This window comes from Thermobia domestica, chromosome 18 (genome assembly GCF_964235325.1).
Source record: "Thermobia domestica chromosome 18, izTheDome1.hap1.1, whole genome shotgun sequence".
Classification (NCBI taxonomy): Eukaryota; Metazoa; Arthropoda; class Insecta; order Zygentoma; family Lepismatidae; genus Thermobia; species Thermobia domestica.
In genome coordinates, this window is record NC_137471.1 from 72,531,444 (window position 1) to 72,551,428 (window position 19,985).

Consider the following 19,985-nt stretch of genomic DNA (forward strand, 5'->3'; position numbering starts at 1 on the left):
GAGTGGGGAAAATATGAAAGGAAAATGTGAATAATTTAGTACAAATGGTAAATACATGATAGTACACTGTCCTGTTCATTGTACGTATAGACGCGTTTAATAAAGGGAATAATCATGAAACGTACTAAAATGTTGTACAAACATCACACTATCATTGTTTTCTTTCATGTAGTTTTGTCATTGAAAGCAAGTAAAACTAAGGGGAAAAACCGGGGGATATGGGTGCTTTCTTCCAGGCAGAAACTTTATTTCATTTGATGATACGAGCCGAGGATACTTTTTACGAGAGGGGGATTTTTCCGCCATCCCATGTTAATTTGACCACTGCCAGAGAACAACAGTAAAATATCCGTTTCTTATCATTAGCCGTAATGTGCGTTACCCGAACATTGAAAAAGAACAAGGAAAAACAATTTATCAGGACGTTTGTTTTAGTCGCTGCTTCCGATGTTTTGCAGGACTAATTCCGAGATTTTGTCTAGAATGCTTAACATGTCGTATTGTTATCGTTTAGAAGATATTTTGTTTTCACAGACGGTGCTATCGCCTGAAGTACACCACAGTTTGCAGGTTCGATCACAAGCATTTGTTCTTCCTTCTGTCGTAGAAAACAATCGAAGGTAAGGAAAGTATAAGACAACCCTACTAGAAGGTGTTGCGGAAGGTGGAAGGTCATTCTTCATGTAGTTTTGTTCGTAGCGTACGAGTTCCTTAGTGCAGTTTGTGCTTTGCTTGTTCGAATGTGAGATCAAATGGAGTATTCGATAGCAGAACTTGCGCACATGATATTTGTATACGGTCAAGCAAATGGCAACAGTCGACAAGCTAATAGGTTATATCGACTGAAGTATCCAGAAAGAAGACATCCAGCCCATACTATGTTTGCCATACTTTTTCAACGCTTACGAGACACGAGGAATTTACAACCTCAATACTACGACCAAGGAAGACGAAGAACCACAAGTACTCCGAACTTTGAAGAACATGTGCTTGACCGTTTCACCCAAGACCCAACAGTAAGTACCCGGAAAGTAGCACGTGAAAGGGGAGTAGCACAAGATATTGTTTGGAAAGTAGTACACGAGCAACAGTTACACCCCTATCACCCGCAGAGGGTTCAGGCCTTACGTCCAACTGACTTTCAACCTCGCGTTCGGTTTTGAGAGTGGTTTCTCCAACGCTCTGTAATTGATCCACAGTTTGCTTCCTACCTGCTTTTCACCGACGAAGCTTGTTTTACGAAAGACGGGATATTTAATAGTCACAATAGTCATGTATGGGCAGACGAAAATCCTTATGCAATTGTGGAAAGGGACCACCAAGACCGATTCGCCATAAATATGTGGGCGGGTATTATCAGTGATCCGATAATAGGTCCATATTTACTACCACCACGATTAACTGCACCAGTGTATACGAGATTCCTGCGAGACATACTTCCAGAGTTATTAGAGGATGTCCCTCTCGGTGTTCGTCAACGGATGTGGTTTCAACATGATGGCGCCCCAGCCTATTTTTGAGCTAGTGCTCGAGAGTATTTGAATCAAACGTTTCGTGACAGATGGATTGGAAGAGGCGGTCCTTGTAATTGGCATGCACGTTCCCCAGATTTGCATCCACTTAATTTTTTCTTGTGGGGTCATGTCAAAACACTTGTCTATGAAACGTCTATAGACAACGCAGAAGAACTTAGCACGAATACTCGCTGTCTGTGATACTATAAGAACAGATCCTGGGTTGTTACAGCGGATGCGTCAGATCTTACTGCGACGCTGTAACGCCTGTGTTGAAGTAGAGGGACGCCATGTCCATCACCTATTGTAGGATAATTGGGAGATTTGTTTCGTTTACAGGTAATTGATGATGTTCTTGGCTGCATTCAATCCTGCTGTAAAATGTTGATTGAAGACATTATTCCCATTCTTGTGACTTTTGTTTTTAGGAAACAACCTCTTTTGCATTATGGTTGTTTCGCTCAGTTTTGTTTATTTGTTTTCAATGACAACAATACATGGAAGAAAGACTAATGGTGTGATCCTTTTACAACATTTTAGAACGTTTCATGACTATTGCCTTTTATTAAATGCGTATGTTCAATGATAGGACAGCGTAATATCATGTATTTAACATTTGTACTAAATTATTCACATTTTCCTTTCATGTTTCCCATTCTTATTTAGTGCGCGTTATACAACCACACATGGCACGTATAAAACTGTTCGCCATTTTGTGCTTGTGCGAGATATCGACTTAGTACAGACGCATTATTGCTAGCAGTTGGAACAGCTATTCATCCGTATCCTTTTCGACCCATCTTTCTTGACAGATTATCCGGGAATCCCTACGCTCCTTTGGGGAATCCCTTGTGCACGAATTGCACGATCTCGACCTAAGCATTTTTGAATACAACAGCTTCGGTGTCTTTGATGTGACCATGCCGCATTAGCTCTATCATTCACCATAGTCGAGCTATAGAGCTTTGAATGTCAGTTTCCCACGCTTTCGGCACCTTGTAGCTCCGAAATTATGTACGTTGGACAAAAGTTTATTTGAACTTTTTTTCTTGTTTCCGTGTCAGGAATCATCCCTTAAATTTTGTAACATAGTCACGCGGTCACCCTGTATATATATATATATATATATATATATATATATATATATATATATATATATATATACGATTTGATTTGCAATATGTTTATGGTTCCAGAATATTACGTATGGAGTAGTTTTACGAACCTATTTGTCAGTAATTAATTCAGATTGATAGCAAGTTAAGCAAATCCAATACATTTTTTAATTCCATTTACGACCTCAAGCTGATAAATGCACACAACAAAATAACCCAACGTGCTTACCTACTTAGACAAAAATCTTCATTTCTTTGATTTTCTGGAGTAAGTGGCCTCCGGAACGTCACGCTGCAAGCACCAGCAATAGTCTGCCATCATATTTTCGTTCCACCTTCTCTGGTACCGGTTCTCCATGGTTTTGATATCCTGGTGAACTCGTTCACCCTGTTCGTCACTAAAGGCACCAAGATTGGAAGGAAAGTAGTCTAGATGGCTGTGTTGAAAGTGAAGCTTCACACTCATATTTACTCCTAACTTCTGAAATGTGGCCAACAAGTTTTTCGTAGTCGTTCATTTTAAAGTTCCAATTAAGTTTGAAACAACGGCATACAAAGCATCCCATGCATTTCTTTATGTGGGGTTCATGGTTTGTAAGAACTCTTTATCTTTCATTAGCAACCTTATCTGGGGGCCTTCAAAAATACCAGCTTTCACTTTATCATGTGTCAATGCAAGAAATTTCGAGCAAACGTATTTGATGCAAGCACCATCCTGAATCAAAGCTTTTACATACTGTTTCATTAATCCCAGCTTTGTGTGTAGTGGAGGGAGTAACACTTTCTTAGGGTCAACAAGCGGTTCATTCTGGATGTTTTTCTCTCCCACTTCAAAGTCTACTCTGGCAGGCCACAATCTTCGTACCAAGTGTTCATTCCCTGCACGGCTCTCATAAACAAATAATTTTAATCGAACATGATTTTGAATTACCTATACTTTATTTAATATATTCTTTAATTCTTACATTTAAAGGTTTTCCAATAACTCGTAAAAATAAACTTAAACGTAACAGTGTATGTGCTGCCACCTTGTGACATCTTTCAGAACTACGTTAAGATTAGTGGTTCTAAAGCATACATGAAATATTAGATAAAATTTCATTTTGTGAAAATACTTGACGTGATAGAGAAAAACGAGTTTCATTTTTGGATTTTACATGCTCGAATTATTAAAGAACAGCTGGTAGCCTCCAGTCTGCAAAATTGATGTACACCAGTGTTCATCAATTATTGTCAGACGATCTCTTGAGTCAAGTGATATTCATTATTTTTTCATATTTCAATTTTATCTTTTCGAATTGTATTGTATTTTCACACTATAGTATATTGTGATGGCTCTTTTAAAGGAATGTCGTTCAAAGTTCGTGTTCATTTGGAAGCTTTAAAAAATTTCAATATTTTTTTAAAAAAAATTCAAATTTTCATAAAAATTGCAATCATTTAAGAATCTTGCGGGGAATGAGATGAAGTGCAAAAATTACGAAAAATTTCAGGAATGTTTTACTAGTCAATACTCAACTTTTGACATCTAGTGCTATTTAATTGGACAACTTTGATTTTTTTTTCGTCCCACACTACTGTACATTTTATATGTATATTTGAAACAACATTGCTTCAGTGCTGAACGGGACGTTAAATTTCAAATTAACTAACCAACTTACGTAAGTTTACTATTCTAAATCACACTTCAAAGCAGATTCCGTAAATGATACCGTGCAAATTAAATTATTATTATTATTACTCTTGTTACTCTACATATAACGACCGTCCACGTGCCCAACCACAATGCCCAGCAGATGATGAATGCCATCAGTCAACATGTGATCTGGAACTCGAGGTGATTAGGTTAGTTAATAAGGGGGTATGGGTTTTAGCGCTAAGAGAAATCTGATCCTTTTCTGTTGGCTACACCTGGGGTCTGAAAACTGTCTTACCCCCTTCTTAGCCAATTTGGTTACCTCGAGCTTCAGGTCACGTATTGAATGATGACATTCGTCGTCTGCTGGATGTTGTTATGGTTGAGCACGTTGATCATCGTCATATGCAGAGGATATTATAATATTTAATCATTGAAATGATGAAATGAGTGTAACATACCTAGGTATATCAGGTTTAAGGTAACTATGTAATTACTAAAACATATTACAATTAGCAATAATATGACCGTCACTGTCACCGTTAAATGAACACAAATAACAATAGTTAGAATAAAATATACAGTGCATTCAATAAGTTCCGAGGACTACCTCGAAATAATATACTTAACGCCGACAGAAAAAAAGTATTATCGCGTTACTTTTATAGATACATCCCCTCATCCGCCACACACCTCGTAGAAGCTCTGAAAGCATTAGAAGTGTTTCCTCTGGTATGCTGTTCAACACCTCAATCACATTCACTTAAATCGATGTAAAATCCTCAAAACGATCTCCCTTGATGGCAGGTTTAAGATTTAGGGAAAATTATTAAGTCCGTTGGGGCTAAATCACGCGAATATGGGGGTTTTCAAGCACTGTTACGTCAATTTTACAACAAAAGAAGAGCCCAGTGCATGAACACTGCATATTCGTCTGATTTGACACCAAAGGGCTTCAGATTTTTTCCTACGTTCAAATTTGCCTCAAAGAACAGCATTTTGTTCGTGGATTTAAGCAAATAAATGGCGGTGCTAAACAGCATTCCAATGGATGACTTTCCTAGGGCGTTCCAGGCCCTCTACGACTGGTGGTATAGGAAGGAATGTATGTAGAAAACCAGCGTGCTAATATTTTTTTCTGGCATCCTTAAGTGTTATTTCACCTAGTCCTGAAACTTATTGAACGTACAGTGTAAACAATGTCCAAGAGAATTAAAAAAAAAAAAAAAACTCATTTGCTATTACTAAAAACAGCATATTTTTAGTGTAATAAAACAGTTTTTCTCAATTTTCTCTAAAAATACGCATCAGGATTTACAATCATTCATATCTCTTTGTTCAATATAATGTAATCTATGGTTTGGTAGATGTCTGGTCTGTAAACATTCTGATTTCATTCCCCAACCCATTCCACATTGAACACCACCAATATTACAGAAATTGTTAAAGCTAGCTTAAATTAATGTTTTTTTTTAATTATTATTACAGATTGCGGCAGATGCTGTGTTCCTAACTTGTGCCAATGGAACAGGTCTTTATTACAGACACATGACCGAAACTGCTCATCAACGCACGTTCGATGGAACAAGAACTTGTATAGAGTCCAGAGTTAAATTGGAATGTGAGAAAGAGCAGCAGGAACAATTGTTGCTAAGCGTAATTCCAGCTTACATTGCAGCTGAGGTACGTTCATACAAGTATTTATTTATTAGTTGTATATACAAATCTGTTTTTGTTTTCAGTTCGGTATGTACCGTATTCTCTGATATTTTTCATGATTTTAAAAGCTTGCAAGCTTGACTGACTTTCCCAAACGGTTTAATGAAAACTCTTACAATTTAACACTTTAAGAGTCAAGTGGTTATTCAGTAGTCAGGTTAGAAAATCAGCGTTCGTAGGTATATTGTAATTGTTTTTGCACGAATCTAATGATCATAGGTTAAAGACTTGTTATGGGTCTGTTTCGCCATATTTCTTTACCAATTGGCAATGTCGCACAGCAGTCTTCATTTCATTCGCCTCACATTTTAGTACTATAATGTGATCAACACAGAAAATAGATATTAAAACAAGACGGTAAATATCTGCGTAGCATAGTCGATAACGCTCTCGTCATTGGTGGGAGCAGTCCCGGGTTCGATTCCCGGTGGAGACGCTTGGTCGAAAAAGTGTAAAAGCTTTTTCAGCCCAACCATCCTGAATGTGGTTTTCCTCCTTCACACCAGAAAAATACCGGGATGGTACCTAACATATAGGTCTCAGGCCGCTTCCATCATTCCCCCAATCCTTTCTTCCTCCTCTTTCCTCGGATAGTGTAATCGCGGAGGGACGTTGTTCCTCATACATGATGGACTAACATGACCATAGATGCTGAAAGCCCATTTATCTAATTCCTAAACCTAAGATAGTAAGTAATAATAATGATGAAAACAATCTTATAAATAGCCTCCTATTTAGGTTTTAAATTTTGTTGGTATGTAAGTTTTACAGAGTCTGTACTTGTAAACAAACCAACTTTTTTTTCTAATAATTGGCTCAGTCTGACTAACTCACTGACTCACTCAGAGCTCACTTATGTTAGTCATTTGACGATGGAATTACAGTTATGAATTCCTTCTTAGTCTCAGAAAATGAACTATTTCAGTTTTACGTAGTATGATTATGCATTTTTTTAAAGTCTAAGATTGAGGCAAGTGAATGGTGATGGAAAAATTGGTGGAATGATGAAGTGGGAGGAAACGGGAGTACCACAAGAAAGCCTACGGATACGATGTTGTCCACCACAAACTTACTTGGCCGAGGGTAGACCTAGGGACCTCACGCACCAGAGATAAGCGATCTAGCAAGTGAGCCACCGTCTTCTACTAGTCACAGAATAAAAACTATGTTCTGAGAATCTTTAAAGGAAAAGCTTTAAATATACATTTTAGAACAAAGTATTAAGCGATTTTATTCTCGTTGTTTGTTGAAGTATTGCGTCCCTTTTTAGCACGTACGCTATATGCAGTGGGATATTTAAGAGGGGACTTCCGTGCTTAAGCCCCCCGAAATTTTATTTACTATTGTGAAGTAAACGAAATATCTTGCAGAACGTTCACATTTCCAGGAATAAGTTAGCAAAGACCCCCCCAAAAAATATCGTAAATACGCCACTAGCTTTATCAGATGTGGGTCTACAGTGTAAGGTGGAATCCGATCTGCCGTAAATACGTTCAATGCCTGCCCACCGAAAAATCAAATCACACGTCCACCAGAGAAATTTCATCATATTAAAGAACTGGATACCATAGTCCTACTTTTCTAGAATTGTGTCTGTACATAACCAGTTTATGTAAAAGCGCCAAAATCTGGCTTCCGACATAGTACTAAGATAATAACAGGGAAATAAGAAATTCAGAGTTTCTTATTGAAATATCTAATTAAATTAAAGTATTTCAAAGAAGCAGGCAACAAAACCATTGAGAATCTTAATAACATAAAATTAAGCCACGATGTGTTGTATTTTGTGAGATAAATACGTATATAATATCGTCACCGACAGATATGTAGCAAATTAAATAACTTTTCCTTGTTCGAATAATGTTCTCGAGGCTACACCTTTATTAGTAAAGATAGTCGTATTCTCACATCTTCGAAGTTCCTTCCTTTTCCAAAATACCAAGTTCGTAAACTTCTAAACAACTACAAGGGCGACGAAACGAAGAGGAAGAAGGAGATAGGCAGAGAGAGAAACGGAAACAAGAGAAAAGATGCTGCAAAGAAATGCAGGAACTCGCTTGCTTGGATAGAAGCCCGTATTGTGTTGCAAATTGTCGCCTCTGTTAGGATAAGAGATAATGACTTGCCTGTAAGCTAGGTTCTTTAACGGAATTGGTAACACGAATGTGACGTCACGTAGCACACTTGTAAATTGAAGTGTCTATTCTTTCTCCTTTGTGCCCTCCTCATATATTCATTAGATCTTGCTCGTAGATAGCTAGAACACAAAGTACGTTCTCTTCTCAGTAGTAGACGTCTTCTTGTTATTATTTCAGACAGTGTTGCCAAAACCCTGTAGCTATGGTATTTAAATGAAATGAAAATCAATTTAATAACTGTCACAGGAGTTATTCACTTTGCTAATTTAGGAAATAACTCTGTCTTAATGGTTTCAAGAAAGATCTAATAGCAACTTAGTACGTTGAAATAATACTAATTTGTCTCTGTTAGCAAGGTTGTCAGAAAGTAATTACCAATAATGCATATTCTGTAACTAATTTTTTCTACAGTATTAATTGAATGCTAGATTGTCTTTTGTTATTTTAGTGGCTGGCCCTTCTTGATAAGTGACATTGGTGTAAATGAAAAGTTAATAGAAATTGTTATTTAATTTTTAAGTTTGTAAAAAGCGAGAAGCGAATTACATATGATTAAATACTAATGGAAGGCTCATGTTATAGTTGAGAATAATATCTGAATAATACCACACCATACCATAGGTATTCTGCTAGTATTGACAGGTCAACTGAGAAGCTTCCATGCTGCACGGTCTTCTGTTAAGCTCTTCATTTTCACGTACGATTTTTCTGTTTTGATATCGTCCATTAATTGTAGTGTAATCCGCCCTTTCCCTCTCTTTCCTGCCACCATACCTGCCACAATGTCCTTCATGATACAGTTCCTCCTTACCCAATGACCAAATCAGCTTCACTTTCTCTTCTTAATAATACCTAAAATTGATCTTTTCTCCCCACCAATTCTAACACCCTCTTATTCGTTCTTGGCTCGACCCAGCTAATTCCCTCCATTCGTCTTCACACCTACATTTCGAAAGCTCTGTATAATATTTTCTGCTTATCTATGAAAATGCAGTGTGTAAAATAGTTAGCGCTTTAATCTTCTTTAACATTAATGTTCTAAGATGCATTGCTACACAGATATTTCAGAATGGTGACGGTATAAGTTGATTTGAACTCAACCTCGTAAATATTCTGTGATTATAATCTCACAAATCATCAAATCTTTGAAAGAAAGGATTAATGCTCTAGCAGTGCTATCTGTTCGAGATTTATACGCTAATTTTAACCATCATTCATCATTTCCATAATTTTTCATTAAAATCACTATCAGTGGCGGATCCAGGGGGCGGTAGGGGCGATTGCCCCCCCCCCAGAAGAGAAAAGGTTTTTTATTTTATATATAAATTAAACCCATCCCAGAGTTTGGAGCTCTTAAAAGTAGCTCTAAGTAGCAGTAAGTCCGTCCTGGATCCGCCCCTGATCACTATTATATAAAATAATATTTTATTTAGTTTAACGTCCCACGAGTGTGCACTATTCTAAGAGAGATGAGATGGATGATAAAGTGGAATGAAGATGTTGGGAAACGGGAGAATCTCAAGAAAACCCACGAACATGGTGCTTTTCCACCACAAAGTTCACTTGGCAAGGGCTGGGATCGAACCAGGGACCCCATATAGTGGAGGTGAGTGCTCTACCAATAAACACTGCAGCTTCCAAAACAATTATTAATAACAAAATTCAGTGTCACAGGTGACTGGGACCTGGGTGCGCTTCTGATGATATAAAACATCAATTGAGATTAAGAAAGAACAGGCCATCTTTTTCACCGTGCCTATGAATGAAGTAGTTTAATTCGTAGACATATTAAGAAGTTATTCTATTTGTTGACGTGTTTTAAGTAACTAAAGTAAAAGACAGAAATGATAGACATAAGTTTAACAGAAATGACAATGGAAAATAATTAAAAGATTTATGACTTAACATATATGTCATTAATCATACTCAGTGGCGTATTTACGATTTTGTTTCAGGGAGGGCTTTGCTAACATTCGGGGGGGACTTTGCCTGAAAATGTGAAAATTCTGCAAGATATTTCATATACTTTACTATAGTAAGTAAGATTTCGGGGGGCTTAAGCCCGGAAGCCCCCCTCTTAAATACGCCACTGATCATACTCTTGAAGAATTGTACTCCAGAAACTTCTTTATGTACTTTACAGCGAAATTACATTGTCACACTGACTTACAAGCAACCACACAGTACATCAGGAGCGGATACAGGGGGAGGGTGAGATTGGGGCGATGGCCCCCCTAGAAGAGGAAACTTTCTTATTTTATATATTAATAAAACACATCCCAGAGTTCTTAAAAGTAGCTTTTAGTAACAGTATTACGACCCACCGCCACCCCCTCAAGAAGTCCGTCCTACGAGAAAACATCGAAGAGTAATGCACGCTAATTTTCTTTCTAAACCCTTATTAAACAGTGAAATTTAAAACATACCGCAAGGAAACTACATACACAGTACATTATCCACTTCTGAACATAAGGTATGAAACATTTGTCATATTCCAGCGTGGTACTAGGTTTAGTTTTAGTTTACCTTTTTTCACGGAAGTCCATTTTATAATCATACAACCACTAAAGACCACGGATTAAATTCCTTCAGTCGAATGACATTTTGGACTGCCTAAAAATTGTTTCAAAAGATATTCTAATGTCGATACTATCCAATAGGTGTTGAAACACTTCCCAGTACATTGAGAAATTCTACGGGGACATATTGAGCAAAAATGGGATCGAGCGTTGTCGTGAAACAGTTTAATATTTGAATCATCTGCATCGTCACTCACGGCAAACACATCTTTCTAAGTGTTAGCACAGGTCATTGAAGTTACAATGGTCCTATATAAACGAAACTTAACTAGGAGAAGGCCTTGAATGTAACCAAATACTGTAAGTATAACTTTTTGAGCTGACGACTGCATTTCTTTTGGAAGTCAGGAAGTGGGAATACATCCATACCGATATTGTTTTGTTTTCTTACGGGAATGTTAATGACTCATTGGTCTCACTATACCCTCCATATAATCATGTTCATCGTGTTCGTAGCGAAAATATTGATGCAAAGATGACATTATTACCTAGTTGTGTTGCCCGTCTATCAGGTTCTTGAGTGTTTACCATCCCGTGACGTGGTTAAAGTCAAATTTGACATAATATTGTATACTGTGCAATATGAAGTGTTGCATTTGCTTTGTGGTGGACAATATTGGAAGATTGCCTTGATAAGGTAGTAGGTAGAACAATTTAGCACACAGGATTCGGTTTTCTCTCACAACTTCTTTTTATTATAAAATTCCTGTTATCTACAAATATAACAACACAAAGTCACTATAAGTGTGGTCCTACGACAAATACAAAGTTCTCTATGTATTTTGGATAAATAAGTGTTCCTAGGCCCAGACAGCGAAGGGAAGGTTTCCACAGGGCTTCAGGCAAGCCAAGGGAGGTGTTCCCATAGAGCTCCAGGCAAGCTAGATGGTTGCAATTGTGATCTCTCAGAGCTCTAGGCAAGCTAAGAAGCTTAGATTAGATTAGATCTCTCAGAACTCCAGGCAAACTAAGGGAATTTGAATAGTCGAAACTGATATCAATGGAGACGTTACATGGTCTTTATACCTCTTCTGGATATCGGCGGTGCTAGATTTCCTCTCCTGTCACATGACATGATGATTCCTGTCGCATGCTTCTTGTAATGATTGTAGTAGGAGAACACGTGATTCTATTTATAATTATTTATAAATGAGAAGAACGTGTTGTTGTTTACAAATATAGATCAATGTAGGATATTACAAAATCCTGTAGTTAAACAGGTCACAAATTTCGTGACCCGAGACTGAAAGAACCAATGAAATGAAATGAAATCTCTGAGTTTTACGTCCCACGGTTATGCCGGTTAGGCCAAAGAAGACGGTGATGATGAGAGATGAGTGAAATGGTGGAATGAATAGAGTGGGAGGAAACGGGAGAACCCCGAGAAACCCACGAGCACGGTGTTTGTCCACCACAAAGTCCACACGGCGCGAGCTGGGATCGAACCAGGGACCCCAAGCACCGGAGGTGAACGCTTTACCACTGAGCCACCGCGCCCCCTTGAAAGAAACAAAGCACTCAGACTCATAACCCGGACTGATCTCTTTTGGCTAGATGATTCGGAGTGATCTTGGTAGACCCGGTGTAACCCGGACATAATAAATATGATCTGGAAATGACTAAATATTGCCATACACAAGGGGAGTATCTGTGAGGCTACTAATGTATTTGTAACAAACACGATTCTCTCAAACAATGCATTGCTTTGGATATTTCTTCGTAACTTAGAAATCAAAAGCCTGCAGATTATAATATCTTACACGCTTGGAGCAGGTCAAGGCCCACTATTATGCCAATTTTAGTTAAATATGTGACTTCAGTGTATGCCTGTCTTTGAAAATATGTCTAAAAATTTGACCGCCCATAACTCGTGAATTGAAAATCTATTAACTTAACTCTATGGCCTATGGAGCCTGAAAGTCCAAAGTTGCATTCACAAAAGCTTTCCATTAACTTCTCTTCATTAGCCAATTAGATCTAACTTCTACATTGTATTCTTATTTCTGCAATTAAGCTCCATATATGTTAAGCTCCCAATGTTAATGACTCATTGGTCTCACTATACCCTCCATATAATCATGTTCATCGTGTTCGTAGCGAAAATATTGATGCAAAGATGACATTATTACCTAGTTGTGTTGCCCGTCTATCAGGTTCTTGAGTGTTTACCATCCCGTGACGTGGTTAAAGTCAAATTTGACATAATATTGTATACTGTGCAATATGAAGTGTTGCATTTGCTTTGTGGTGGACAATATTGGAAGATTGCCTTGATAAGGTAGTAGGTAGAACAATTTAGCACACAGGATTCGGTTTTCTCTCACAACTTTTTTTTATTATAAAATTCCTGTTATCTACAAATATAACAACACAAAGTCACTATAAGTGTGGTCCTACGACAAATACAAAGTTCTCTATGTATTTTGGATAAATAAGTGTTCCTAGGCCCAGACAGCGAAGGGAAGGTTTCCACAGGGCTTCAGGCAAGCCAAGGGAGGTGTTCCCATAGAGCTCCAGGCAAGCTAGATGGTTGCAATTGTGATCTCTCAGAGCTCTAGGCAAGCTAAGAAGCTTAGATTAGATTAGATCTCTCAGAACTCCAGGCAAACTAAGGGAATTTGAATAGTCGAAACTGATATCAATGGAGACGTTACATGGTCTTTATACCTCTTCTGGATATCGGCGGTGCTAGATTTCCTCTCCTGTCACATGACATGATGATTCCTGTCGCATGCTTCTTGTAATGATTGTAGTAGGAGAACACGTGATTCTATTTATAATTATTTATAAATGAGAAGAACGTGTTGTTGTTTACAAATATAGATCAATGTAGGATATTACAAAATCCTGTAGTTAAACAGGTCACAAATTTCGTGACCCGAGACTGAAAGAACCAATGAAATGAAATGAAATCTCTGAGTTTTACGTCCCACGGTTATGCCGGTTAGGCCAAAGAAGACGGTGATGATGAGAGATGAGTGAAATGGTGGAATGAATAGAGTGGGAGGAAACGGGAGAACCCCGAGAAACCCACGAGCACGGTGTTTGTCCACCACAAAGTCCACACGGCGCGAGCTGGGATCGAACCAGGGACCCCAAGCACCGGAGGTGAACGCTTTACCACTGAGCCACCGCGCCCCCTTGAAAGAAACAAAGCACTCAGACTCATAACCCGGACTGATCTCTTTTGGCTAGATGATTCGGAGTGATCTTGGTAGACCCGGTGTAACCCGGACATAATAAATATGATCTGGAAATGACTAAATATTGCCATACACAAGGGGAGTATCTGTGAGGCTACTAATGTATTTGTAACAAACACGATTCTCTCAAACAATGCATTGCTTTGGATATTTCTTCGTAACTTAGAAATCAAAAGCCTGCAGATTATAATATCTTACACGCTTGGAGCAGGTCAAGGCCCACTATTATGCCAATTTTAGTTAAATATGTGACTTCAGTGTATGCCTGTCTTTGAAAATATGTCTAAAAATTTGACCGCCCATAACTCGTGAATTGAAAATCTATTAACTTAACTCTATGGCCTATGGAGCCTGAAAGTCCAAAGTTGCATTCACAAAAGCTTTCCATTAACTTCTCTTCATTAGCCAATTAGATCTAACTTCTACATTGTATTCTTATTTCTGCAATTAATATTGTTCTCCCATCTACACCTAGGTCTTGCTAATCGTCGTTTTGCGATTGTACACCAGACTCTCGCTAATTCGGCCCTCAGTAGTCCGGCCTCTCAGTAATCCGGCGCACATCCAATCAAAAAACACGTGCACAATGAATTATCGTGCGCATGCACAACAATACTTAGTTAAACAATGTTTTATATACTGTACGTATTATTTACGTATGCCGTACGTATGCTTTATATACTGTATGTCAGACACTCAATAATCCGGCACCCATATGTGCCAGGAATGGCCGGATTAGCGAGAGCCTAGTGTATTTCCAGTTAAAACTTTGAAGGCGTTCCTGCTTTCTTCCATTCTGACTACATGACCTGCCCATTTTAATCCTCCTGGACTAAATTACCCTAATAACGTTAGGTAAACGGTGTAAATTATGAAGTTCCTCGTTATAAAGTATTCGACATTCCCCATTCCCGTCTTTCTTGGGTTCGAATATTCTCCACAAGATTTTATTCTCAAATATTTTCAGTCTACATTCTTTCCTCAGGGTAAGAGACCATATTTTGCAAAACTACAGCTCAACAGACACAATTATAGTTTTATGTATTTTAAGCTTCGATAGCATTCACAAAAACAAGAAAATTTGGACTGAATAATAATAAGATTTTCCTTCTTTCAGTCGACATTCAATTTCTTCGTGGATATGGTTTTGGACTGTTAATGTTAATCCTAGATATTTGAAAGTATCCACTTTATCGATACTTTCAATAAAATTCTCTAGTATAGTATAAAATTGTTACTTTCATATTTTAACATATCCATAATTTGCAGTATTACGACCACGGCCAATTTCCATATAGTTAGTTTTTCTGTGTTTACTTCTAAACACACGACCTTGCAGGTGTTTAATAAAACTCTGATTTTCTTTTCTTTTCCTTTCCTTTTTTGATACTCATATCATTCCTATTAGGTTGACATCATTGGCATAAGCCAAAACCTTATAAGAGTCATTCAGCTCTAGTTTTGGTTGCTCTCTTTAACTTTCTTTACATCGTACAGAACAAAGCTAAATAATAATGGTAAAAACATCTCTCTTTGTTTCAGGGTATTCTGGACTCTAAAGCTTGTAGACGAATATTTACCTAATCGGACTTCACTTTGGATTTCATTTAAACACATCTTTATGTATCTAAATAGCTTATTTCGTAATACGAAATTAGATAAATATATTGCAAAATATTTCTCCTCCTAAGAGAGTCATAGGCCTTTTCCGATATCAATAAATAATTGATATACCGGGCTATTGTATTCACATTTATTTTTGAATATTTGTCGCATGATAAATATCTGACCAATAATTGATCGATTTCGCCTAAATCCACACTAAACATCCCCAATAATTTCATCTGCGTAAGGAGTCGGATCTGCTAATAGAACGTTTGAGAGGGTTTCATTGAGTATTGGCAAAAAAAAAAGTTATATAAATATTGCTGTCAGTTTTGATGCTTTTCTTGTAAATCGGAACAATTCTTGATTCTTCCTACTCTTGTGGCAATACCTCTTTGTTCCAGATAAGGAGAATGATACTCTTGTCCCATAATTTTTATCAACAGCTAAAATTAATTCTGCGATAATTTCGTCTCCGCCCGGAGATTTGAGTTTCTTTAATTTTATGACTGCAACCTCTGTTCGGTTAGGCTCTGGAATATAATATAGTTCTGCTATGTGAATTTAAATTTCTCCACTAACATTATTTTTTGAGAGTACATGTTGGTCAAATTGTCAAAAAAAAAAAAAAAAAAATCTTTCCGCCAAGTTCAGATGGCAAAATTTCAGTGGAGAGCATATTGCAAATAGGACTTCTTCAGTGTACGCTACTCGTATTGCGTAATCAGGAGAACTTCATGCTCTTTCTGTTGAAAAATCTTAGAAAATCATGGGTAGGCGTTAGAAACGATGCGTGCATCCCACATGTGATTTGAGTGTGTTTTGTTCTTTTATCAATAATGAAAGTACCACTTGAATGATTTTTTTTTTGAAAACACGTTCATTTAAAACGGGATTCTGTTTTTTTTTCCTTGGATTTGAATTCATAAAGTTTCCAAATAGGTGAGTTTCTGTCGCACCTTTTAATAGTTGTCCTTTTCTAACAGACTTAATGGATACTTTATTGTTATGTAGATTCTGTGAAGATGGAGTTTACATACTTGATATCCATAGAAAATCAAGATTGTCAATGTTTACTTTCGCATGGCTCCCGCACCTGCCTATGTTGCATGAGATCTCGCGTCAGATTCCCGTTCACCGAGAGCCTGAAAGCGCTACAGTAGTTTAGGTGCGACTTTAAACTATTGACCTCGAACAATACAACTGTGCTACTGACAAAGGATTCTATGGAAAACTGAATGATTTAATATAGTGGACTTGTGAACTTAACCTTTTGGAAGAAAAAGAATTATTTGTGCCTTTCTATTTAGATTTCAACGATCATACCCTCATTCAAATCAGTCAATATCGTCTTCGATTGTTTTGATAAAAGCTAAAATAGTAGTTTTACCTCCATTACTATTTGTTACAAGTATATTATACATTACTTAAGAGAAGTAGAATTGTTATCTGGTAGTTGTGGGATATCTATCGTGCAAACAATGTATATAGCAACGTTAAAAAGACATCGCTCGAATACACGGTACACTACAATAAAACTATATGGACCACAGCTCTAAACATTCTGGCTCCGGTTTCTTTAAATTAAAACATATCATGTTTCTGTTATTACAGCAAAATTTATGAAATAAGGAAAATTTTGAGAGTTGTTTTTGGAATAACAAAACTCATCTCCCAAAAAGAGCAGAACAATTTTGTGATCTCTCCATAGCAAGGGGCTTCGTTTATGCCAAAGAAAAATGACTTTTATTACAGTATAGGGCTATAAATGTAATACTCGATGGTAAAATATAAACAAAATCGTTATGAGCGATTTTCGTGAAATCCACATTAAAAAAAAAAAAATCATTCACCCTTCAGTAAACTACCCTTACTTAAAGGGTAGGATAAAAATCGGAAACCTCATCTGGAACGGTATGTCTCCCATGTGGGTTTTTATACACACGGCCGAACAAATGGACAGAATTCAAAAATCCGTTTTTTCGTCATATAGGATTTATGAAACATGCAAATCCGTTGAAATTTCGAATTAGTTTTATTATGGCGTATTTAGGATTCTGTTTCGGAGGCTATACACAACACGAGAAAGCAGGGGGAGCAATTGCCACCTGAACTTGAGAATTAAATATTTTTAATTTATGCATAAATTGAAGTTTTAATGGTAAGAATTACAGACTGGTGAATCTTATGTAAGCAAAGATTTAGCAGTGAATCTAATCTTTTATTCTATTCATAGAAGAAAAAGGAAGCATCCTCTTGGCCTACCTAATCTCTCGGGCTAGTTATTCTCCCCTCTTGATTTTGAAAGGTAATTCAAACTTTTATCCTTCTTTATAACTAAACAATGTAAATATTCCTTTGCTATACTAACTAAAGTCCCGTTATGTTGATATCCGCGCAAGTTGATCTGGAACACCAGTTTCGTTCATCAGCTCCTCTTAGTTGTGGTGTTACTGACGACGGTCGACTTTAATCACAAGTAACAACGGTCGAAAGTATGATAGGAGAAACGAAAGAAAGTAACAACTAAGGAAAAGAAAATACGAGTAGAATGGACGAAAGAAAGAAAAAAGAAAGCAATTCTTAAACGGAATGAATTTTGACAAATACAGTATTATTTCTGAACATAGAGCATAAGAAAAATTGAAAAGTCAATGAAATTCTTAGAAATGGTAAGGAGGATTATTGTTGTACGTGGAATGCGAAAAAGTGACAAATTTATTTTAGGGGAGGGGCTTGAGCGCGATACCTCCCTAAATTCGCCACTGAATTTCATTTATTTGAACGCATCCAATTCTGTTTGATGTGAAATTATACATCAGTCTGATATAGACAAGAAAAAGTTAGTTTCATTTTTATCTTTCTCGTTGTATGACAGCTAGAGAAAATCCGTAATCGTTGACTACTACGTATGTGCTAGAAAGAAGAGTGATGTAAGCAGAAATGTTCTTTATTTGAATAATTTTAAATTGCTGACAACGCTAGCAGCAAACCCCAAAGGTATTTTGTCCTCCCAACAGTACGTAATTTTATTACAAAATGTGACTATGTCTCCCATCTTGTTCTGGAGTTTGAATATTTGAATGAGCTGAAAAACCAAACGAGGTAACGGTATCAGCTTAACGAGTTCTCCAGCTGTCTCTCTCTCCGCTTATTTAACGAGCAGAAAAAACCTTGCTTCATTATATTGTCGGATCACAGTTGTAGTTAACATGTAAAAATAATGAAGAATCCGCATCGAATGTTATTTTCTTTTCTTTCTTTTGTACATGAGACCAACTAGCTATGTTGCAATTTGTCTAAATTGCACATTCCTTGTTTGCCCAATAAATATAAATTATTGCTTCCTGTTTTTTTCGACTCGAACAATATGCTGGCTTCTTTCGATTTACTGTGTGTTTGTCGACAATTTACATGTAGTCAGTGTGACACTGTTAGGAGAAATAATAATGAAAAATATACAGGGTATTTTAAAACAACACCCACAATGTTTGGGAAGTAATTCCTGACATTAAGATAAGACGAAAAGTATAGACTAACCTGGGTGCACAAATGCTTCCTTTCGGAGTTATAGGCTGCCGAAAACATGAAAAAATTAAGTTTAGAGGTCCATAGCTTCAAAACTATGGGGCCTACCGTAGTCGGGTTAAGGTTTCACTTACGAACTAATATGTGTCCTATCCAAAAATATGTTTCAGAATCCTACGAAACTCACGCAACAATTTTTATGGATGCAGTTTGGCTACGGTCATATAATTTGAAATACTCTAAAACTACCTGTATAAAATTGTTTCTGAACTACCGCAGATTCTGAAACATTTATATTTGGATATGGCACGTATTAGTTCTCAAATAAAGTTTTTACCCGACTACAGTAGGTCCGATAGCATTGGAGCTATGGGCCTTTAAAGTTCATTTATATAACTCCGAAAGAAGCATTTGTGCACCCAGGTTGATCTATGCTTTTCGTCTTATCTTGGTGTCAGGAATCGGTATTGCTTTCAAACACCCAGTATAAAGGTAACTAAGAATGTTCTGTCGCTTTTTGTGGAGGCCTGTGTTCAATTGGCCCTCACAGCGTGAGTTGAATGCTAATGGAGATAAGGCAAGGGTCAGTTGTTGGTGTAGGCATATCCAACATACTACCTGGTTGTGGCAGCTCAGATACACTGGGGACTTGTGTAAGGACAGAGTAAACCTGGAACCTCCACAGAGCGTCACAAAGACGTATATGCTGTATAAGTTCAAACTGGGGTCAAACGCCGCTGTAGCGGTGCGGAAGATATGCCAGGTCTTTGGTGAGGGTGTGGTGACTACGCGGACATTGCAGCGGTGGTTTAACAAGTTTAAGGACGGTGACGAAACACTCAAAGACGCGCCACGTGCCGGAGAACAAACATACATACAAAATGAAGATATTCAGGAAGCAATTGATGCGAACATTGGCCAGACTTGTGAGGAACTGGGACTACAATT

The 19,985-nt window shown here is 37.4% G+C and overlaps 1 protein-coding gene across 1 annotated transcript in view; it reads left to right on the forward strand.

The window, feature by feature from the left end:
- Positions 1–19,985, forward strand: part of LOC145675126 (adenylate cyclase type 2-like) — a 1,402,841-nt gene that overhangs the window by 1,179,674 nt on the left and 203,182 nt on the right. The window contains exon 6 of the mRNA XM_081745496.1: positions 5,754–5,948. Coding sequence (XP_081601622.1) covers positions 5,754–5,948 — 195 coding nt within the window. The remainder of the gene's footprint in view (positions 1–5,753; positions 5,949–19,985) is intronic.